We start from the raw sequence: 24,417 nt of genomic DNA on the forward strand, positions 1-24,417 counted from the left end.
TTGTGCCTATGCTTCATCAAATATAATTGAAATTAAGCATTACATCTGCTCAGCTCGTCAAGGATTTCCCTCTTGGCTTTGCCAATGCTCGTTAGCTCTGGGCACTCGTTTACTGATATCCGAGGCGGTCACAACATTAACGATATTTGAGTATCCCATCTGCCACCCCCTGTAACTTTATAGCCACTTTTGATGTTTAATTTATGGGGATCTCAGCCTATGCATATTAAATAAAATCATGACAATTTACCCCGTTTCGGGGTAAATTGTCATACAGAAAAATGCCTCCTAGAATCGAGCGCAGCTGGAAGCCAGCTCATTAATTGCTTCCTTTTGGAGTGCATTTAAAGATGCCCCCTACAGTCTTTCACTGCACATGAAAGTAACAGGCTGCAGCTGAGGTCGAGTCCTGTATTCTATAGGGTTTCTGCTAGAAAAACTACTGAACATGATGAGTTTGGGCAAATGCAGACAGAGGTCGCTTAAAGTAGTTAATGTTCTGTGTGAGTCTGCTGTGATTGTACTGCGGTTGTTATAGAAAAGAGGTACACCCAAATAAGCCACTGGGACCTGGGTATAAGACAGTACAGTAGAACAATTATAAAAAGCACACACACTTAAATACCAATAGTCATTAATACAGCAGTACTCCATAATTCATAGTTCAATGTTATTTAATCACATTGAACAGATGCTCATACATCAACAAATGAATTAAAAATGTATTAAACTGGTGATTGTACTGCATCCTCTCTGGGAAATGTATTCTAGGCTTACGAGGCCAGTGGAGTCCATTTTTAGCGCCTGCTACACACAGTTCTTGCTTCTATGCGCTAATGCGATCGACAGTTACAGAACTACGGAATATCGCGGATGGAGACAAACATTACGTCACGGGTGATGCGATCACAGTCCTATTGGGCGTTAAACTTTCGTGTGAACGGCTCAGTGGTGGCATCCTGTGTCTATGTTTGGTATTACTGACATACCATACATGATGGTATTGCCAATGCTTGATGATGGTTTACGTCAGACAAAACATAGAAGGTGCTGCTTGGAGACTGTGTCTTATTTACTGTGGGCTGTGGCCCCTGTCCTGGCATGTTAGGGCTGCTGCTGTTCACGCCTTATGCCCCCTCCCACAACCCTACGTTTCGTGTCAGAGGTCAAAATTACAGATGAACAATGTTCAGTGCATTTCCATTACAGGAACTTCCCTTCGTAGGGAAATGAAAATACATGTTGCCAACCAGCTGCGTGTAGGCAGCTTTTTACAATTTCAGCATTTTCTATCTTGGGTACAATAAAAGAAAAGAAAGTGAGGACATTTGTGTTTAAAATAAATTGAGTGGAATAATTACTAATTTGAGTCTCCTTGTGTTCAGGCGAGCGGGGGTTTCCTCAATCCATTTCCCTTTAGGCTTGCTGTGCAATCTCTTCATTTTTTTTTGCTTTGTCTCACTGTTCCTCAGTTTACGTGTCACGTGGGGAGCAGAAGGAGAAGCTCTAAAAACTCTCTCATAAAACCAGAGCTTGCGAATCCGATGTAATGTATGTAATGTAATGTATGTAATGTATGTAATGTAATGTAATGTATAGGCATTTATATAGCGCACTACTTACCCGGAGGGTCCCAAGGCGCTTCGACCGCTGCGAAACCCTTCCTGGCTTCCCTGAGAGATGGTCCCTTAATGGGTATCTCCAGGGTGAGACCAGGCATCCCCGGCGGTCTGGTGGGGCCGTTAGTGAAGATGAGGCAAGCTAATGCCCAGAGTTGCCGAGTGTGATCGCTGATCAGAGTGGGCACCGAGGCGAGAGAATTATCGAGTCCGCTGACCCTGGTCCAGAAACCTGCCGCGCCGGGAATCGAACCCTGGTCCCGGGCCGTCCTCTGCTCTCGGGTCTGCCGCCTCTAACCAGTGAGCCACACTAGTGCCATTTGTGTCTTACTCCTTAGAATCTTTAGTTGTTTATTAAAACGTGCTTTACTGTGAGGTGCATAGTTAGCAATGGAAGCCATATTGTACATCCTAACATCCTAGGTTTCTGCTCTGTTTGGAGGTCTTGCACTAGGTTTCGTTTTTAGAAGTTTAACACAAAAGGGGCGTGTAGGGTGGCTGAGTATGCAAAATCAGGGTTGAATAATATGTTTATTTGTGGTGTTTTTTTACAGCACCAGCACATACCTCCTTGATCTTCCCAGAGCACCTTTGAATGACTGGAAACACAAGCTTCAAACAATCTAGAATAATTCTAAAAATGCAGACAGACACAGCAATGGTGTACTTTACCCTGGAATTATATTCCCCTTGTCTTTCAGATTATGTAGCATGACGCAGAATAGCTATTTTCCAAGATGGGTCAAAATTGAAGAACCTGCTCGATTTTTGGTTAAAAAACAAAAACACCAACAAATAACCCAAACTCTGGTTGACCTTTAATTGGAGTCGCACCTGCATTTCTATCTGTCTCAAAGTGCCCTTGGTCCCAGCTCAGGAAGGGCAAACAGGTGATCAAATTCCTACCTTTCAACTTTCAAAACATGGTAGCTATCTCCAATGAGGATTACTCCAATGTTTTTCTTATTTGAATGTAAAAAAACATTTCCCTTAGTAGAAGTCTACCATGGAGTTGCTTGCCTTGGCTTGCAGTCTTATGCGTGTTCACAGCTTTCCGGTAGTGGACAACTCCATAGTTTGTGCGTTGCGAGCGGGTGAACCTTGCCTCATCTAACCATCGCCCTGGCCATTACATCCTCCGCATGTCCTGCACGCTACAGCAAATTCACACCATCATTTCAGATACAGGAGGCCAGAAAATGAAGCCATGGGTTCACACGCAACAACTGTCAAATCCTGCTTTAATGGCTGCACCTTCAGTGGAGAGCTGATGTGCACTGCACACCCATCCGATTTCACTCTCCTTGTGTGTCAAAAAGCAGGTCTATTCAGGAAAGCTTTAGTTGCTAACTTTTGTCATTTCCAGGTACTCCCCAACCTCCCTGGCAATTCTTGTGTGGCTCAATGATTAGAGCGGCAGACCCTGATGCAGAGGTCTGGCCCGGGACCAGGGTTCAATTCCCCGCCTCGGCGGGTCTTGGGCTCAAAAATTCCACGGACCTGATAATTCTCGCCTCGGTGCCTATTCCAATCATGGAGTCCCACACTGCAACTCTGGGCAATAGCTTGCTTAATCTCCACAACGGCCCCCACACCGCTAAGGATGCCTGGCCTCCACCTTGGGGTGCCCAAGAGTGGACGCCTCACAGGGAAAGCCAGGATGGGTTCCACCAGCGGTATTCGTACAAGCGCCTTGAGACCCTTGCGGGTGAGTAGTGCGCTATACAAGTATCAATTTTATCCTTGGCAATCACCATTTTGGCCCTTTCTTCTCCCTAGCCCGGTCTGTTTTCACCCCATTCCCTGCTCCTGTCCGATAATTTTTAGGTCTAGCCTGGGCAGTGCATGCGCTGCTCTGCGAGGTATGCTGTTTTCTAGTATAGACTTGAAGCCCCACGCTCCGCCTATATTTGTCATTGGTTTACGTCATTGTTCTTCGTAAATGCTGGCTTCTGATTCGTTAATAGGCTTGTTAGTCCATCCTTAGTATTGCTTTGTCTTCATTTGTACCCTTTCATGATGATTGGCTCTTTTACTTCTGTTGTTACACGGTATTTCTATCTACTCTGTGAGCACTATTTTCTTCAATGAGTTTCTCCAAATGCAGGCACAACATACTTTTCTGCAGCATTCAGCGTGCCATGTGCGCTTTCACCTTCCAAGCAGCCCAGGACAATGACTGCTGCTTCTTTAAAGTGAAATAGGTCTTGCATGTACAAGAGTTTGAGCTTTGTCATTGTAAATGACAATGCATTTTATTTATGCTAATTATCAAAACAGCTAAATAAAAGGCATTGTCATTTACAATGCCAATAGCCTAAACTCTCGCAAGTGCAAGAACTATTGTATTGCAAATATTTTTTTGTTTTTTTTGCTCTAATGTTTAGAAGCAACTCCCAATGACCATTGGCACTTTCCAAATTCGTAAAATTGTGATTTGGGGTACCCAAGTACCAAGTAAGTAAAAACTTTATTTGATCCAGACCTCTACTGAGGTCAACAAATACAAAATTAAAATAATTCCAAATACTCATAAAAATGGTACAGTGGTAATGTTCAGTCACCAACTCAGACAACATTAGAGTGAATTTGATAGAATAGAATAAAATCTTTGGATTGTACTTCTTGCTTAAAACAGCTTCAAGAAGCTTTTTAAAAACTTAAACAGGTTATGACAAACATATTCATTAACCGGAGAATTACACATTCATTAACCGGAGAAGTACCCGTATATCTGTAATTGATAGAAACTGCGGAGAACGAGAATTGTGCCTAACTGCTACACCGTGTCCTATCCATTTCAGTACCTACAAGTTTTGCTCAATACCAGCCTTTGCTTTACTATCTTTCACCCCATTCCATTCGCCACAAAATTCACCGTCATTTGCACTTAAGGAAGCTTTTTGGAACTCTTTGGGGGGAATTGATGCAGTCTGTGCATTTTCTCACCTTCTGCTCAGTCATACCCCCCATCACAACATGTTTCCTCCTCCCGTAGCCCCGCCTCCTGTGTATTTTAGGAACAGCTTATCCTTACAGGGTTTCACATGCTGGGCTCGCCTCGTGTCACAAGGCAAGCTTTAACATGAATGGAAATTCTCACAGGCTCAGCCAAGCCCAGGCCTTGGGCGGCCCTCACGCCTGCAGGGCTTGGGAGCAGAGTTTCACGGTGTCCCCAAGACTTAGTTGAAAGGTCTTTGGATGACGTCCAGCCAAGGACAACCCTTTTTATTTCTAAACTCTTAAATAAATAGCGGCTCTTCCACCTCCGACCCGGACTTTAAAGGAACCCTCCTGGGATCTGTGGAGAGATTTTTATAGTAAGTGGCTTGTAGCCAGTATTGAAATTTAGATTAGAACTGCTCCCTCCCCGCCCGCCCCCCCTTTCCATTTTAGGATTTCATAAAAACAAATCAAGTTGTCTAATTATCTGGTGACCATATTCCATCCTCTCTTCCAAACATGTTTTCACCTCTGACCTTCAGTCTGTCCGTTTCATGTGAAAAGCCCCTAGTGGCCGTTCCTTCTTACATTAAGTGTGTACAAAAACATGTTTTTTTGAAGTTGGGAGGTTCCATCTTGCACCCCTGGAAGGTTTGTTCCGCTGCATGGCACTAAAGAGTCACAAACAGGGTGGAGGTTTCATGCAACAAAAAAAAATTTGACGCCCCATGGTTACCCCCTTTCTCTTCTTGCAGATTTTCTCCCCTCCTTCCTTACGGCTTTGTCCTCACGACAAGACTATCCTAGCTTCGTCCCTTTGGCCTCTTATTCTGTGAAGTAGGAGCAGGATCCTTCCATACTTGCAAACAATTCCCACATTGCAGCCTCTACTGAGGTCAACAAATACAAAATTAAAATAATTCCAAATACTCATAAAAATGGTACAGTGGTAATGTTCAGTCACCAACTCGGACAACATTAGAGTGAATTTGATAGAATAGAATAAAATCTTTGGATTGTACTTCTTGTTTAAAAACTTAAACAGGTTATGACAAACATATTCATTAACCGGAGAATTACACATTCATTAACCGGAGAAGTACCCGTATATCTGTAATTGATAGAAACTGCGGAGAACGAGAATTGTGCCTAACTGCTACACCATGTCCCGTCATAAGACCACAGTCTATAAAACATGCAACTTGCTTCATGCATGCTCCCGTCATAACACCACAGTCCATAAAACATGCAACTTGCTTCATGCGTGCTCCCGTCATAACACCACAGCCCATAAAACATGCAATTTGCTTCATGCATGCTCCCGTCATAACACCACAGTCTATAAAACATGCAACTTGCTTCATGCACGCTCCCGTCATAACACCACAGCCCATAAAACATGCAATTTGCTTCATGCATTCTCCCGTCATAACACCACAGTCCATAAAACATGCAACTTGCTTTATGCGTGCTCCCGTCATAACACCACAGCCCATAAAACATGCAATTTGCTTCATGCATGCTCCTGTCATAACACCACAGTCTATAAAACATGCAACTTGCTTCATGCGTGCTCCCGTCATAACACCACAGCCCATAAAACATGCAATTTGCTTCATGCATGCTCCCGTCATAACACCACAGTCTATAAAACATGCAACTTGCTTCATGCACGCTCCCGTCATAACACCACAGCACATAAAACATGCAATTTGCTTCATGCCTGCTCCTGTCATAACACCACAGCCCATAAAACATGCAACTTGCTTCATGCATGCTCCGTCATAACACCACAGCCCATAAAACATGCAATTTGCTTCATGCATGCTACTGTCATAACACCACAGTCCATAAAACATGCAACTTGCTTCATGCATGCTCCCGTCATAACACCACAGTCCATGAAACATGCAACTTGCTTCATGCATGCTCCCGTCATAACACCACAGCCCATAAAACATGCAATTTGCTTCATGCATGCTCCCGTCATAACACCACAGTCCATAAAACATGCAATTTGCTTCATGCATGCTCCCGTCATAACACCACAGCCCATAAAACATGCAATTTGCTTCATGCATTCTACTGTCATAACACCACAGCCCATAAAACATGCAATTTGCTTCATGCATGCTCCCGTCATAACACCACAGCCCATAAAACATGCAATTTGCTTCATGCATTCTACTGTCATAACACCACAGTCCATAAAACATGCAATTTGCTTCATGCATGCTCCCGTCATAACACCACAGCCCATAAAACATGCAATTTGCTTCATGCATTCTACTGTCATAACACCACAGCCCATAAAACATGCAACTTGCTTCATGCATGCTCCCGTCATAACACCACAGCCCATAAAACATGCAACTTGCTACATGAATGCTCCCGTCATAACACCACAGTCCATAAAACATGCAACTTGCTTCATGCATGCTCCCGTCATAACACCACAACCCATAAAACATGCAATTTGCTTCATGCATGCTACTGTCATAACACCACAGTCCATAAAACATGCAACTTGCTTCATGCATGCTCCCGTCATAACACCACAGCCCATAAAACATGCAATTTGCTTCATGCATGCTACTGTCATAACACCACAGCCCATAAAACATGCAACTTGCTTCATGCATGCTCCCGTCATAACACCACAGCCCATAAAACATGCAACTTGCTCCATGCATGCTCCCGTCATAACACCACAGCCCATAAAACATGCAACTTGCTTCATGCATGCTCCCGTCATAACACCACAGCCCATAAAACATGCAACTTGCTTTATGCATGCTCCCGTCATAACACCACAGTCCATAAAACATGCATCTTGCTTTATGCATGCTACCGTCAAAGCACCACAGTTCATAAAACATGCAACTTGCTTCATGCATGTTACCTTCAGAGCACCAGTCCATAAAACATGCAACTTGCAGCTTGCTTCATGCTTGCTACTTCACAGCTCCAGTTCATAAAACATTCATCTTGCAGCTTACTTCATGCTTGCTACCTTCATAGCACCAGTCCATAAAACTTGCAGCTTGCTTTATGCATGCTACCGTCATACCACCACAGTCCATAAAACATGCAACTTGCTTCATGCTTGCTACCTTCAGAGCACCACAGTCCATAAAACATGCAACTTGCTTCATGCTTGCTACCTTCAGAGCACCACAGTCCATAAAACATGCAACTTGCTTCATGCTTGCTACCTTCAGAGCACCACAGTCCATAAAACATGCATCTTGCTTTATGCATGCTACCTTCAGAGCACCACAGTCCATAAAACATGCAACTTGCTTCATGCATGCTACCTTCAGAGCACCACAGTCCATAAAACATGCAACTTGCTTCATGCTTGCTACCTTCAGAGCACCACAGTCCATAAAACATGCAACTTGCTTCATGCTTGCGACCTTCAGAGCACCACAGTCCATAAAACATGCAACTTGCTTAATGCTGCTACCTTCAGAGCACCACAGTCCATAAAACATGCAACTTGCTTCATGCTTGCTACCTTCAGAGGACCACAGTCCATAAAACATGCAACTTGCTTCATGCATGCTACCTTAAGAGCACCACAGTCCATAAAACATGCAACTTGCTTCATGCTTGCTACCTTCAGAGCACCACAGTCCATAAAACATGCAACTTGCTTCATGCATGCTACCTTCAGAGCACCACAGTCCATAAAACATGCAACTTGCTTCATGCTTGCTGCCTTCAGAGCACCACAGTCCATAAAACATGCAACTTGCTTCATGCTTGCTACCTTCAGAGCACCACAGTCCATAAAACATGCATCTTGCTTTATGCATGCTCCCGTCATAACACCACAGTCCATAAAACATGCATCTTGCATTATGCATGCTACTGTCAAAGCACCACAGTTCATAAAACATGCAACTTGCTTCATGCATGTTACCTTCAGAGCACCAGTCCATAAAACATGCAACTTGCAGCTTGCTTCATGCTTGCTACCTTCATAGTACCAGTCCATAAAACATGCAAATTGCTTCATGCATGCTCCCGTCATAACACCACAGTCCATAAAACATGCAATTCGCTTCATGCATGCTCTCGTCATAACACCACAGCCCATAAAACATGCAATTTGCTTCATGCATTCTCCCGTCATAACACCACAGTCCATAAAACATGCAAGAGGTAGATTATTCGGAATGGAATGAAGCGCTTGCCTCACCGAGAGAAATAGGCATTTCGGCTAAATTCAGATTAGTGCAACTCAAAATTCTACACCGCGTTTACTACACTAGAACGCTACTTCACAAGATACCAAGGGCACCACACCCCTTCTGCCTTAAGGGATGCGGGGAGGAAGGGACTTTATTCCACACTCTATGGGAATGCCCGCAGATACAAGAATTCTGGAAGCAAATTATGCGCACTGTCTCCCAAGCCCTTAAGATCTCTATCCTGCCTGAACCCCGAAAGTGCCTGTTGAACATTTGGGACCCCAATGATCTGGACAGATATGGACTGTTGTGGGTCACACTAGCTATTACAGTAGCCAAGAGGGACATTGCGCAAAAATGGGGTGTTCCAGAACTACCTACGGCGGCTAGATGGGCCAGAAATATGGACTTGTTGATGGTGACGGAAAGGGCGGTGTATGTGCTTAGGGCTTGCCCCCGGAAGTGGAACAAAATCTGGGCTCCTTGGAATACTTATAGGGGGGAAATTTGTGAACCCTTGCCAGAAAACGAAGATCTGGACTCCGAAGGGGAGGATGAGTAGGGGGGTGGGTGATTGGTTCTTTCCTGCACCGGGCTGTCGCACGACTGTGGCTTAATCATAAACCAAATTGTAATTATGTAGGATGGCTAATGGTTGATGAAGTGTATAGGAGACATACTGTAATGTGATGACAAATAGTTGGGTTTTCTTTTATTTCCATTTAATCGTTTCTTTGCAAATTATTGAACATGATTTGAGGGTTAGAGGGATATACCGTATATAATATGAGACAGACAAGTTATGCTCCAACTAATGTGCTAAAGACAATTGATATTGACCATCCGTGTTACTGTTGGGACTACATTTAGCAGATGTTAGATTATGCACTACCATACTGAACTACCGGAATATAACTGCACAGAACAATGATGAATCCTGCTTGCAATATTGTGTATGTAACTTATGCCTTCATGTCAAAGATTTAAAAAAAAAAAAAGTTTCTAGTTTAGATGGTTCTAAAGTTACTAAAAATGCAGCGAGATGTGTTGCATCACAGTGGAAGGCCCTTTACAAAATGGGACTGATTGCCTTTCTGTCGCTTATTGCTATATTTGGGTGTTAAACTAGTACTAATGAGGTGCAGCCAATGCCCAGTGTTACCAAGTGTACAAATGATGACATAATGAAGTAATACATTTATAAAATGTGCTGCATTACGCTGCATATTTTGCCTTTTCTTGCTGCATAATTTACTCAACCCTGCCGCTAAATTTGGCCCTCTCCTGACACATAAGCCCAGGGGCCAGGCCTATAGTCCCTCATGCATGCAACCTGCTGCTCACAAAAACCATACCCAAATGCCTTGTGAACGCAATCATTTTAGAGACAGCAATCAGGTACATTTAGGACGTACCCATATCACCTCCTGAGAGCCCTCCACTGGCTCCCCATCCAGAAGAGATGCCAGTTCAAGATCCTCAACATGCCTACAAAGTTTTCGGCAACCTAGGCCCTGCCTACTACATCAAACACCTACTGAACTTCCACCAACCCTCCAGACACCTGCGCTCCTCTACACTTGCCCTTACACACCACCCCCCTGCATCCGCCGCACCAGTGACCTGTCCTTCTACATCGCTGACCTTTCCCTATACAGCCCCCTCGCTGGCAGACTTCATAAAGAGACTCAAGACATGGCTCTTCCACGGAGACCCAGCGCCCAGATACCACTAAGGATGATAGTGCAGCGCTTTACAAATGCTGTAGATTTCATTTGTAGCGAGGGGGCTGTCGGGGTAGGTCTTGGGCCAGCATTCTGGGTAAAGTGGAATAGGGCCAGGTTAATGTATCTTTTCTGATTCGAAGGGTAGACGGGGGGGGATCCCGTAAACAAAGAACCCTGCATCCCAAAGTATATGGACCTCCGACTAGACGGCAAACCAACCCAAAATTAAATGCCAGTCCTCTTTCTTGGCAAGGTTACTTGGTGGAATGATACTGGTTTTATCCATCTCTTAAGAGTGGAAAGTTCAGTCTGGCCTGCTGGAATTCAGTGTGACCTGCACTTTAGACACGGATATCTGCAGCGTGCGCTCATCCCACTGAGCTATCCGACTAGCTAGGAGTGTCACGGACGGTTAACACTGACCAAAATGCTGAGAGGGTTTCTTTTTTAGATCCATCTTTAGGAACCCTTTATTAAATGAAGTGTTGCTTCATTGACGCACCGTCTGATCACCATCCCTCATTGGGTTGGGCAGCGCTGTTATCGTTTGGTCATGTGACAGGGTTCTTGTATATGCATGTACCCGGTATTTGTAAAGCGCAAACTAATCACCCAGAGGGGTCTCAAGGCGCTGGAGGCCGTCAGGGAGAATAAGGGGCATATCATCAAGGAACGGCGATAATTATCGCTAAGCGCACTTAGCGCTAGGATAATTATCGCCGGGTAAAGTGCAATTTTATCGCTGAGATAGCTAGCGTGCTATTAGCAACGCTTATCTCAAAAGCGATAAAATTCCAAGCGCTAACTGTCAAATGTGACATTATCGCTGGAAATCCAGCGATAATCTCACATAGTTTGGCGTTAGCTTGATGATAGGGCGAGGCATACTTAGCCAAGATATCCACCTTCCATAGGATATCATGGCTAAGTCAGTCTCAAAGCAGGCGTAAGGAAAGTAGCTACTTTGCTTGTCGATCTGCAGGTTGGCGTGCCCCTTGTTAATTGGAGAAATACTGCTTAGCGACATTTCTCCAGTTATGTCAGGGCAGGAACGCCCACTTTAGAGATGCAAAGCTGGGTGTTCAGTAAACAGGCGCTGATGCAAGGTTTCATGCAATAGCATGACTTTGCTGTTTAGGCGATAAAATTATCGCCGCTTTTCGTCTTAAAACGGACGAAAAAGCGGCGATAATTTTATATCGCCTCGTTGATCATATGCCCCTAAGTGAGCTTATGCCCAGAGTCGCAGGGTGCTGAGCCGGCCTGGCCGCTGCACCACATCTCTTGCAGGGCTAACTCGGCCTTTGAACCTTCTGAGGTGATACAAGCAGTGGTGTTGATTTGTGTAACCAGAGGCTTATTAATATAGCTGCCAATGATAGTGTTACGTAGTGCATTATATTATTTTTACCCCTATTGTTACTATGAATCTTACTCTGATTTGACACCAAGCATGGGCAAAGTGCCTCTTTTGGACGCCTGGCACTTTGCGGTTTCAAAGTCTGGTTAATTTAAATTTACTGATTTGCTGGTACCAACATTTACCCGACACTCACAGGCAGGGTCCCCTCTGTTGAAAATGGCTTTACTACATACTGTACACTGCAGATGCACTCCAGCGCCTGGGAGCGCCCTTGGCACCACGTGGCGCTTTACAATGCACCACACATTGAATTAAGACCAGCCCTTGCCCAGCCTGTTCAATTAGTAACCACGGAGCCTGTTATGACACGTGTTGCTGTCTTGTGTCAAAAGCTTCGGGTGGGAGGTGGGGGTGAGCGAGGGAGTGAGTCAAGGGCAGCTTGACGCTCAGCAGTCACGTGACCACGCAAGGCGCTGGAGCCCACGGAGGCGATTGCTCACTTTCTCGCCCTCTCGCTGTGAACGCTCTCCTGGTAATTGAAAAACACGCTGTGGGTTGAAAAATGAAAGGGGGAATGAATCCGTCGCCCAAGGGGCGGAAACGCATGCTCTGCAGTGAACAAATGGGGTACAAAGGGGGGGGGGGGTTCTTATGGACACTGTGTGGGTGTATGGCCTTTCAAATCTTGTCTCCTGCCAGGCGACTACATGGCTTTTAATTCCACGTTTAGCTCTGCCGCCCTAGCTGCAGGTCATGTACATGCATTGTATTGTAATTGAATGTAGGTAGCGCTTACTACTCCAACGAGGCGCAGAAGCGCTTTGCGCGTTCCATCTTCTGGCGTTTGGCAAACGCTCCTGGCAAATTAACCTTCCTGTAGATGGCGTACCCGAGGGTGCGGGAAACGCCGGCCTGTGCGGCAGCGGCAGCGCTTTGATTTGCTTTCTCGCAGCGCAGCATCAGGAGGCTAACACTGAGCAGGCTTCTTTTCTTTCTTTTTTCTCTCTGCAGAAGAAGGCTCAGGCCGCCCACAGGATACTGGAAGGACTGGGGCCGCAGGTGGAGTTGGTAAGTGTCGGCGCGGCTTGGCTCGCAGGGAGGCGGGTGGGCAGCGGGCCAGCTTCCAGGAGGTCGTGTTAAAAGCTGTTCGGGGCGGAGGGCAGTCTGCGGGTGACTGCAGAGTAATCATACTGCGCTCGTTGGGACTTTAACCCTTCACGTGCCCGGCAGCCAGGGCCTTAACGTGTTATCTGAAGCAAAACGTAATGCCGAGTGGTCGCATGCTGCAAACCTGCATGCTGCTTGCTGGTGAGGTAGCCGTTCTCGGTGCATGACGTGATAGGCTTGCAACTCTCTCTCTGCAGTGGCGGCTGGTGACATTTGAAAGTGGTGAGGCGTAGCGCGCGTACCCGAACAACCCCCCCCCTCCACCCTCCCCCCCCTGAAAAAATTGTCTTTATGTATGAACTGGCTTGGCCGTCCGTGCTGGACTGTTCCGTTTGGAGCAGGGTGAAGACTGGTTTGCGTATAGCTGGGTCCAAATTAAGGTGACATGGTATGCACAAAAACAACAAATTGGAATGCAGCCTGTGTAATCACCTGATGAATTCAAGAATTCCATCCATAACTTTTTTGTATTCTTTAGGATGTTTATTGAGGTCAGCTTACTTGAATCTCCTAGTTACTCGTAATAGAAAATCGCATGAAATAAATACAAAATAAAAAACAAAAAGCACGATTTTTAAAGCAAAACTACTAATCCCAGAATGCAACATCCTGTTATCTAAACCGCCGAACCAACTTGAAGGTGTCACACATTGGATGGTTTTACTTGGCCACAAAGAAAAGGTTAAAGTGTGAAATAAAGCATTTGGTAGGCATGCTTGTAAACGATATTCAAATTGTACATATTTCGTCATAAAGATGTCTCCGGTGACCTCCGTAAGACACTTACCCTTCAGCATCAAAGGAAGGATTTAAAAGACTGCTTCATTTACCTTTCTGTTTCTCTCTTTAAACGAACCTTGATGATTGAAAGGGCCTGTATCCTGGCTTGTGCTGCAAATGCCAGGGCCAGTGGAAGAGAATGCACCATCTGGGGCCAAAAAAAATAAATTGCTCTCGTGCTGAACACTTTTGCCCCGGTGCTGGGTAATTTTGCACCAGCTTCGGGCAGTTGGTCTTTTTAGTAATACACACCCTGATAAGAAAGTAAATAGAGCAAGTGAACACGAAACAAAGGGTCTGTTTAATTATCGCACCTAATTACCTTTAATTGGATTTATATAGCGTTTACCGCCCCTTAATACATAACGATTAAGTGGTCTCCGTTACTTATCAGCACCAGGATTGGCTGTGGAGCAGCGTAACTCCCTGCCCCATTCGGAGACCGGAGGCTGCGGCATGAGGCAACCCTCGGTCTCCCAAGGGGGAGGCTACTGCGCATGTTCGGGCTGGTCAGAAAAATGACCAGCCCAAAGCAAACATGCGCGCCAGCGCCAGTAGCACTGCCGAGCAGCGTGAGCACGCACGCTCACAACAACCCGATCAGATACAGCCCCACCCCCTTTCTCCCCTATAAGCTAAATCTGGTGCGGCCGGTGAAGTTTCAGATGGCGGTGTGCATTGGTTGGCGGGGCAACGCCCGAACGCCCCAATGGACGCACCGCCGCTGTCTCTCTGCCTTCTTGCAAGCACACAAAGGAACATTTGAGGCCAGTTTCAGTGCCATATGTCGAGGCAAATGAGGTTACATTATAGGACATTTTTTGTTGCTTCGTGCTCTTCTCATTCGACAGAATTTTCTGCCACGATCATGGAAAGGGGAGGAGTCAAGCCTGCCGAAGTCGCGGGTGGGGACTGTTTCCATGTGGCCTGTGACGTCCACTTGCGGCCTTCCTCAGTGGCGAACGAAGGCTGTTGTATTGTATTGTGTTGAGTGTGAGTGTGTGTCACTGTGGCTCAGCACGCTACTCCGGGACCCATAGAGGATTAGTGTTGAATTGTATTCTAATTGCATTTATATAGCGCTTACTACCCCTGACGAGGCGTCAAAGTGCTACTCCAGGACCCATAGAGGATTAGTGTTGAATTAGTATAGTGAAACACGCAAGTACATTTTAAGTGGTGGATAGGTTAGTCAGTTATTTGGATTTGGAATGATAGCAGCAGGGCCGGACTGGGAACCACAACCGGCCCTGGCAAAGTGCTCGGCCGGCCTCCCCTCCTCACTCTGAGAGAGGGGGGTGGTGGCCGAGCACTTTGCCGGGCCGGTTTTCGGCCGATTTTGTTACAGGGCCGTTAACAAAAACGGCCCCCAGGGGCCCAAAACCGGCCCCCACCCTTGCGATGCACCGGGGGATTGCCCGGTGCCCGCTATGGCCAGTCCGAGCCTGGATAGCAGAAGGATAGAGGAGGACAAAGGTTTGTATTTATGTTATGTTATGTTATGTTATTAATTCATTTTTATAGCGCACGGCTACTCAAAAAGAGTGTCCCGGCGCTTTTAAAGGAGAAGGCAAAAAAACTGCAACAGAATTTATATAGCGCTTGTTGACACACGCTATTCAGGAAGCCGACTAAGGATTAGTGGTGAATTAATATGGTGAAATATGAAGTAATTTCAGTGGTGGATATTAGTCAGTTACTTGGAGTGAGAAGGATGGCGGAGGGATAAAAGGGGAAGAAAGATTTGCATTCATATAGCACTTGTTACCCCTGATTATTTTACATGTTTATACAAAGTAAGACACAAAGATAGGTACATATCTATAGTGAAAACAATTGCTTATATATTGTGGTGCATGCTGGTACATTACTCTGTGCATAGTGTTGTGCGTGGTGTACATTTGGTGTGAGTGTGTTGCTCTGTTTGTGGATGTGGATGGTGTGGGCTGGCTATTGCTAAATGAGAAAAAGGGCATAATTTCTGGCCCTGGCCAGTCTCGAACAAGATCAAACCGGCAACTGCCCTTGTCCTCTCCGTCCTTCGCCTCGACGCCCGGGCTGAGACCCCCTAAGCCTGGCCTCTCATAGCCCTAGTAATCAGGTGACCCCTTCAGCCAATGGGAACCCTAGTCCTAACACTATCCAATCACAACACTAGCCCTAAAATCTAGAACGAATAGGAGACCAGGAAGGTACAGCCAATGTTAGCCCTAGTCCAAGCACCCAGTAAGTTCAAAAACCCTGATCTCTACATCCATTAAAGGTCCTAGCCCTACCAGTAGTCCCAACTCAAGCCCAAACAACCACTGGCACAGGTAGCCCTAGTCCCTACATCCAATCGAAAGCCTACCCCTACTCTTATTCCCAAAACTAGTTGAGCAACCAATCACAACTGAAGCCCTAGTCGCTACTTTCAATTAAAGGTCTAACCCTAGCCCTAGTCCCACCCTACTCCCAACAACCAATAACATAGGAATCTCTAGTCCCTACTTCCAATAGAAATCCTAACCCTAGTCCCAACCCTACAATGATTGAATCACAGACCCAGAAACCAATAAGAACCCTCAAATACCCAACCAATGAGGACATCAACCCTAATCCAATAGAAACACCAGATACAACCAGCAATCAGTGTACACATGTACCAAACACTAGCAAACCATATAATGTCCCAGACACCTCAGACAAGTTTTGCTGGCCAGGGAGTTGGAAGCTGCTTTTCCTGTTCAGAATCTCCTGGCAGACAGACAGGCTCAATCCACACTTTGGACTACTGCAGGTAAAGGCCTCACTAACTTGAAATCAACAATTCTGTTTGAATAACACTTCACTCCCTCTGCTGGCCAAAAAACGAAGTGCACAGGCCCTAGTAAACACAGTTTAAACAGCTCAAAGAAGCACCCTCTGATGTAGTATATCCCTGTTGCTGCGGGGGGGGGGGAGGCAGGGGGGCTGGTTTCACTGGCTTGTGAACACAAAATGGTGGCTAGGGGTGCACTCTTTTAACATACAGGTCTTAGCACAGAGCAAAGGAGAAATTTGGAGGGAAAACAGATTTGTCACCAAGGAAAAAACTACAGAGGTTGGACTTCAAATTCCACAATTCAACACAGTAAATGGGAGCTATCATGGGCAGGGAAAAACCACAAGTTTAAAACAAAACAGGTGATAAAATATGCAATAACAGGCAGGCCAAAACTGCATTTTCAACTGTAAAAACCACAGGCAAAGACAGTAATCACAGAAAGGGAAAATCGTTTTTCAGGAAGCCTACAAAGGATTGGTGGAGAATTAATATGGTGAAATATGAAGTAATTTCAGTGGTGGATATTAGTCAGTTACTTGGAGTGAGAAGAATAGCGGAGGGATAAAAGGGTAAGAAAGATTTGCATTCATATAGCACTTGTTCCCCTGATAGGTGTTGAAGCGCTTTTTTGGCGAGTAGCACGACACTCCGGAACCCATAAAGGATTAGTGTTGAAAATTAGTATAGTATAAATATGAAGTAATTTGAGTAGTGGATATGTTATTCAGTTATTTGGGTAGTATATTAGTATAGTTGAATATGGAATTTGAGAAGTGAACATGTTAGTCTGTTAATTTTGATTGAAAAGGATAGTGGAGGGATAAAAGAGTGAAGGATTTTTCTTTTAGGTCTTAGCAGTAGGAGGAGGCTTTTGGATGGGTAAAAAGGAGTTTTGGAGGGGAGGAGTCAGTTAGAAAGGTTTGTTTTAGGGGATTGGTATAGTAAAAAGAGGTGTAAGATGATGCAAGGAGAGGTAGAGTAGGAGAGAGTTTAGAAAGGGTTATTTTGGCGATCATAGTATTGGTATGGGGTTTGGGATAAATGAGAGAGTGGATGTAGAGGATGTATTGATAGATGTATAGGATGAGAGATAGGGTAGTGCATTCGAAGGAGTAGTAGAAAGAAGTTTGAGATGAGTCAGAAGGTTGGGCTAGAAGATATATTGAGCGAAGTATAGGCTGAGAAATAGGGTAGTGCATTGGACATGCTAAATTAGAAGAAAGTGATAAATATATAGATCCATAAGTACATTGAAAGTATATAGATACATAAAGGAGGTAAGTATATGTAGATTAAAGATATTGATAGAGGCACAGGATGAGAAATAGGGTAGCGGTACAAAAGGGGGTGGTGATGGACGGAGCATCTGAACCAATCAAACACTCACACCCAGTCAACAGATCTGGGTATAATCCATCACCGTTCTTTAGCCCACTCTGCCACCCCAGTTCAGACATGGCCATATGCAAATCAGTCTGACCCTGTGCCTCATGGGAACAGTCCAGCCCGAACTGCCAAGCCATGCCTTCCCTGGACCGGAAACAAGCTTCCGAGGACCGGTTTCTGGCATTTCAGCCGTCTTCAGCCCAGCTTGCTTGAATCCAGTGGCAAAGTGAGCAAGGGACTCACGTCTGAGAATACCCTGCCAACTTATGGCGAACAAAGCGGTACAAAAGGGGGTGGTGATGGACGGAGCATATGAACCAATCAAACACTCACACCCAGTCAACAGATCTGGGTATAATCCATCACCGTTCTTTAGCCCACTCTGCCACCCCAGTTCAGACATGGCCATATGCAAATCAGTCTGAACCTGTGCCTCATGGGAACAGTCCAGTCCAAACTGCCAAGCCATGCATTCCCTGGACCGGAAACAAGCTTCCGAAGACCGGTTTCTAGCATTTCAACCGTCTTCAGAGAAATAGAAATAGGTTAGTGCATTGGATATGCTTTTTCAGGAGAAAAGTAACAGACACACAGATCCAAGTACATGGAAGGTACATAGATGCACAATGGAAGTATGTACACGGAGACCAAAGATTTTTTAAAATGTATTTATTATTATTTTTTCTCTTAACATAATATTATTTTACATGTTTATACATAGTAATACACAAAGATAGGTACATATCTATAGTGAAAACAATTGCTTATATATTGTGGTGCATGCTGGTACATTACTCTGTGCATAGTGTTGAGCGTGGTGTACATTTGGTATGAGTGTGTTGCTCTGTTTGTGGATGGTATGGGCTAGGTAGTGCTAAATGAGAAAAAGGGCATAATTTCTGGCCCTAGTCCCGACCATTCTCGAACAGGATCAAACAGGCAACTGCCCTTGTCCTCTCTGCCCTTAACAGGATTGAACAGGCAACTGCCCTTGTCCTCTCTGCCCTTAACAGGATCAAACAGGCAACTGCCCTTGTCCTCTCCGCCCATAGCCTCGACGCCCGGGCTGAGATGCCCTAAGCCTGGCCTCTTATAGCCCTAGTAATCAGGTGACCCCTTCAGCCAATGGGAATCCTAGCCCTAAAATCTAGAACCAATAGGACACCAGGACCGTACAGCCAATGTTAGCCCTAGTCCAAGCACCCAATAAGTTCAAAAACCCTGATCTCTACGTCCAATAAAGGCTCCAGCCCTATCATTCCCCTTCCCTGTCATAGTCTAGATATTAGTGAGTTTATAATTAATCATGACCTTGACTTTCTTTTTGCCACCGAAACTTGGGGAGATGCGGGCTCGGGACCTGACTTTTGTCAGGCTACCCCGGATGGTTATAGCGTTGTGAGACATGACAGACAAATAGGAAGAGGTGGAGGACTCGCTATAATTCATAAGAATCAGTATTATACCACGCTTGACCCCATCTCATCCACCTACTGTGAAGCTGCAACTTTTGCAATCAACATTAACTGCAAACAAACTTTTAAAGGCATTATGCTCTACCGACCTCCTGGACCTCGGAACCCCTTTCTTGGGTCCCTCTCTGAGCTAAACGACTACACAATAAGCTCTGCTGATTACACAGTATTGGGAGATTTTAATTTCCCTTTGGAAGAACAGGGAAATCATGACACGGCCCAACTCACTGCTGACTTCCTTACTCTAGGACTCCAACAATTGGTAAACGGACCTACTCACCAGGCGGGACATACTCTAGACGGCGTGTTCACGAACAACTGTCTTATTACAATACTAGACACCTTACCTCTTACCTGGACTGACCACAGGGCCATTATATTTGGTATTGATACTCGCCCAGTCAACCTCCCCGCTTCTAGACCACCCTCCAGGGCAGCAATTCGTGCCTGGAAGAATGCTGACATCCCTCAAATGGCAAATATCTTGACATTATCCTCCCCTACTATAGGGTCCAATCCTGTCCCCTCAGCCTCTGATTTCCAAGACTGGATCAGGAATGCTGCTGATCAGGTCGCTCCAGAAAAGTCCATCCAACCTAACAGAAGGTCGCCTTCGGCGGCATGGTACACAGAAGAGCTTAGACTGCACCGACAACATTGTCGGAATTTAGAAAGACACTGGAGGAAATCCTATTGCCCTATTGCTAAGCAATCTTACAAAGATGCCTTAACCATATATAAAAAGGCCATCACTACGCGGAAAATGACTTTTTTCTCGACCCAAATAAACAATGCCAGGAATTCGGCCAGAGAACTGTTCTCAGTGGTCAACACCTTATCTACACATCCATCGGGTCTCGGAGTAGAACCCTCCCAACTGCTCTGTAACGCACTGTCCACCTTCTTTACTACTAAAGTGACAGATATCTATGCATCCTTTGGTGGAGATTCAGGGGCTAGATCCACTGCCAGCAATAAGGAACTTCCCCATAATAACCATGACCATCTTTCTTCTTTTGCTGACACCTCTGAAGATCAAATTAGCAGACTCATTTCCATCACCAAGTCTGGATCTCCTCTGGACCCATGCCCTCCCTCAGTGATGGCTAATTTAAGTGAGGTGATTTCCCACCCTCTCATGGAAATCTGCAACACTGCCTTTCAAACCGGATGTTATCCAGCCCCGTGGAAGAAGGCAGTGATTAAGCCTCTTCTGAAGAAGCCCTCCCTGGATCCCTCCGCCCCGGTCAGCTATAGACCAATTGCCTGTCTTCCCTTCCCGGCCAAAATTTGCGAAGCTCTGATGAATATACAGCTCTCAGAGTTCGTCGAAACATACCAACTCTTAGACAAAACGCAGTTTGGCTTCAGGAAGGGACACGGGACGGAGACCGCTTTAATAAAAGCTTCTGATGAAATCAGAACCATCATGGATCAGGGAGGAACGGCCATCTTAATTCTTCTGGATCTATCCGCTGCATTTGACACGGTCGACCATGCTATTTTGGTCGACCGTGTCACAGCTCTGGGGATTGACGGTTCGGCTAGAGACCTTATTTCATCTTTTCTCGCCGACCGCACCCAGACAGTCAAGTTGGGTAATTTCTACTCTCCCGTCTCTGCACTACCATGTGGAGTACCACAGGGCTCCTCGCTAAGTCCCACGTTATTCAACATCTACGTAGCGGACTTAGCGAGGGTAATAAAGGCCTATGGGGTGCGATTAACTTCCTACGCAGACGATACCCAACTGGTGCTGGCGATCCACAAGAACGGCACAGCAGTGGCAGCCAATTTTCAGGAAGCAATGATTGCTGTCAGTACGTGGATGTCCTCCAACTGCCTAAGGCTCAACTCGGATAAAACCGAGGTTATGACCTTTGGCAACCTCGCCCCAGAATGGTCTTCCATCTGGTGGCCCAAACAACTGGGCTCCCCACCTGTCCCAGTGGTAAAAGCGAGGAACTTGGGAGTCATCTTCGATAGCAAACTAACTTTCAACCTTCATGTTAACAAGGTTGTCTCCTCTGCCTTCTTCACGCTAAAGAAAATAAAGAAATTGCTGCCTTATCTCCCCTCCTCTGCCGGGAAGACTTTAGTTACCACTCTGGTATTCTCCAAAATGGATTATGGAAATGCCCTCTTCCTCAACACCCAGAAATCTGTGCTGTCGAAGTTACAGTCGGTACAGAATGCGGCTGCCAGGACTCTTTTAAACATCCCTCGCCGCCAGCCTACTACTCTTGCCATCCGCCAGCTTCATTGGCTCAGAGTAGAGAGCCGTATTAAGTTCAAGGCCCTCTGCATTGCCTACAAGGCAGTGCATGGCACAGGACCTAAATTCCTGACTGAGGCACTCCAGCTGTACACCCCCAAAAGACTGTTGAGATCTGCCAACACTTGCCTTCTTCCTGTACCTCGCACTAGAACGGCAACTTGGGGAGACCGTCGCTTTTTAGTGGCCACACCAAAACTCTGGAACCTTCTTCCATTAAATATCAAAAATGCCCCTAACCTGATGAGCTTCCGGAGGCTCGTAAAGACATGGCTGTTTGACCAGTGAACTCTATTATTATGGTCCTGCTAGCTCACACATGCGCCGAGACACCCCAGGGTATTTGTTTGCGCAATAAAAATCTCAAAAATAAATAAAATAAATAAATAAATTAGTCCCAACCCAAGCAACCAATGGCACAGGTAGCCCTAGTCCCTACTTCCAATAGAAAGATTAACCCTACTCTTAGTCCCAAAACTAGTCGAGCAACCGATCACACCACAAGCCCTAGTTGCTACTTCCAATTAAAGTCTAACCCTAGCCCCACCCTACTCCCAACAACGAATAACATAGTAAGCCCTTGTCCCTACTTCCAATAGAAATTGTAACCCTAGCTCTAGTCCCAACCCTACAATGATCACAGACCCAGAAACCAATAAGAACCCTCAAATACCCAACCAATGAGGACTTCAACCATAATTCAATAGAAACACCAGATATAACCACCAATCAGTGTACACATGTACCAACCACTAGCAGACCATATAATGTCTCAGACACCTTAGACAAGGTTTGCTGGCCAGGGAGTTGGAAGCTGCTTTTCCTGTTCAGAATCTCCTAGGAGACAGGCAGGCTCAATCCACACTTTGGACTACTGCAGGTAAAGGACTCACTAACTTGAAATCTAACAATACTGTTTGAATAACACTTTACTCCCTCTCCTGGCCAAAAAACGAAGTGCACAGGCCGTAGTAAACACAGTTTAAACAGCTCACAGAAGCAACCTCTGATGTAGAATGCTAGATAGTCCTTTGTTCATTTCAAAGTCAAGCTGAAATATTTTACCTATTTCTTTTTTGTTCAAATCGTTTTTATTGAGCAATAAGAGAAAAAGAAAACAAGGTACAAAAATAATATATACATACGTGAGACATTCCGTGAGAAGGTCAAATAAAGTAAGATGAGAAATAATATGAGTTCAAATACAGGTCCCTTTGCTTAAAGAGGACAGATGTTTTAATCATGTCAGATGACGCAGTCATGAGTGGAGTACTTATCTCACGTTGTTATTGGTATCATAGTGTGTTATACATGCTGTAAGTTATATCAAATCAAGATAATGCTTTGTAGTGTGTACAGATTATCAGCTAAGACATCATTGCAGAAGACAATAGGACAAGCTTACATGGGGCAGAGAGTAATAAAATAAAACCAGAAGTATACATTGTGCTACCACTGATTGTGTTCTTTAGTATGTAGGACTTGGTGCTGCAGAATAGATCTATGCCTAGTACCAATACCAAGACATTCAATGTAATCCACTTCGTATTCCAGTAGTGCTTTTGTTTCACTTAGCCAGTAATGGGGGTTATATCTCTGTCAGTTAGACCGTACAGGTAACATCCTACGGTGGGTCAAACGAGAAGGAGGAAGCGTCAAGGGCGCTCCACAATTTCTTGTTAGTCATATGCCATGGGGAAGAATGCAATGCAGTATTATCAGTCCCCTTAATGGATGACACCTATTCTTTCCACATTGTGAACGAGACCTCCGAGACACTCTTCCACTTGCATAAAATGACTTTGCACGCTAGTGTAAGTAGTAGATCTAGTAATTGGCGGTCATGATCTCTTGGAAGCGTTGGGTCTATTGCACCCAGCAGTATGTAGATAAACTCCCTTTTTGGTTTGATCTTAAATTTCTTGACCGTTGTTTTCAAAACTGGCTAATGTGACCAAGATAACTTTATCAAATTGACAATGGTCGCATGCAAAGTTAAAGGTTGCCAAAATCTTTTTTGTCACCACTTCCTGAATGGTAATTTAAGACCCTCCGATTTTTAACACCAAATGCCCACCTTTTCTCCATACCGCGACCTATAGTCCCATGAACATTTCGGTATTCCTACCTCACTTTTTTTTTTTTAAAACAACATTGAAATGACAGTTAACTTTCGTATTAACTTGTGGGAAGCCATTTAACCTGCAGAACATTGTTAGTTTGTCGTCGATGTCTGTGAGGGGAAGGACATACATATTCACTTCTCGCCACTTATTTTTTTAACACATGTTTTTAACAATCCTATATTTCCATTTTTGTGCACTTTTTTTTTGTTTTGAGAACTGCGCCCTCTATCTGGAATCAGCACTGTTTCAAACGTTATCACTTGATACAGTTCTGTTTTGTTTGGCCGGTCTTGCTTTCAATCTCGAGCTGAAAAGGACATCCGTGTTATTCCACCCTGAGCAACACCTGCTTTTGTTATTTGCCTGCCTGTTATTTTAGCCGCCCCTTGGCCCAGTGCTCTGGCTACTAGACCCATGATATCCCGGATTGTACCAAGTTGTGTGTGGTCGGGGGGAGGAGCCTTGCAAAAGGCAAGAATGGTCTAGAAGCAACCTCATCCTAGGAGACTGTGCCAGCGTCTGTGTTATTTTAATCCGCTATTCTTGTGATG

At 45.1% G+C, this 24,417-nt stretch overlaps 1 protein-coding gene across 11 annotated transcripts in view; it reads left to right on the plus strand.

Annotated features, from left to right (window-relative positions):
• NCOR2 (nuclear receptor corepressor 2) overlaps positions 1–24,417 on the plus strand; it is a 1,233,371-nt gene that overhangs the window by 502,511 nt on the left and 706,443 nt on the right. For all 11 annotated transcript variants that reach the window (XM_086942885.1, XM_086942883.1, XM_086942892.1 and 8 more), the window contains exon 7: positions 12,863–12,919. In XM_086942885.1, the coding sequence (XP_086799011.1) occupies positions 12,863–12,919 (57 nt within the window). The remainder of the gene's footprint in view (positions 1–12,862; positions 12,920–24,417) is intronic.

The sequence above is a fragment of the Lissotriton vulgaris genome, chromosome 11, assembly GCF_964263255.1.
Source record: "Lissotriton vulgaris chromosome 11, aLisVul1.2, whole genome shotgun sequence".
NCBI lineage: Eukaryota > Metazoa > Chordata > Amphibia > Caudata > Salamandridae > Lissotriton > Lissotriton vulgaris.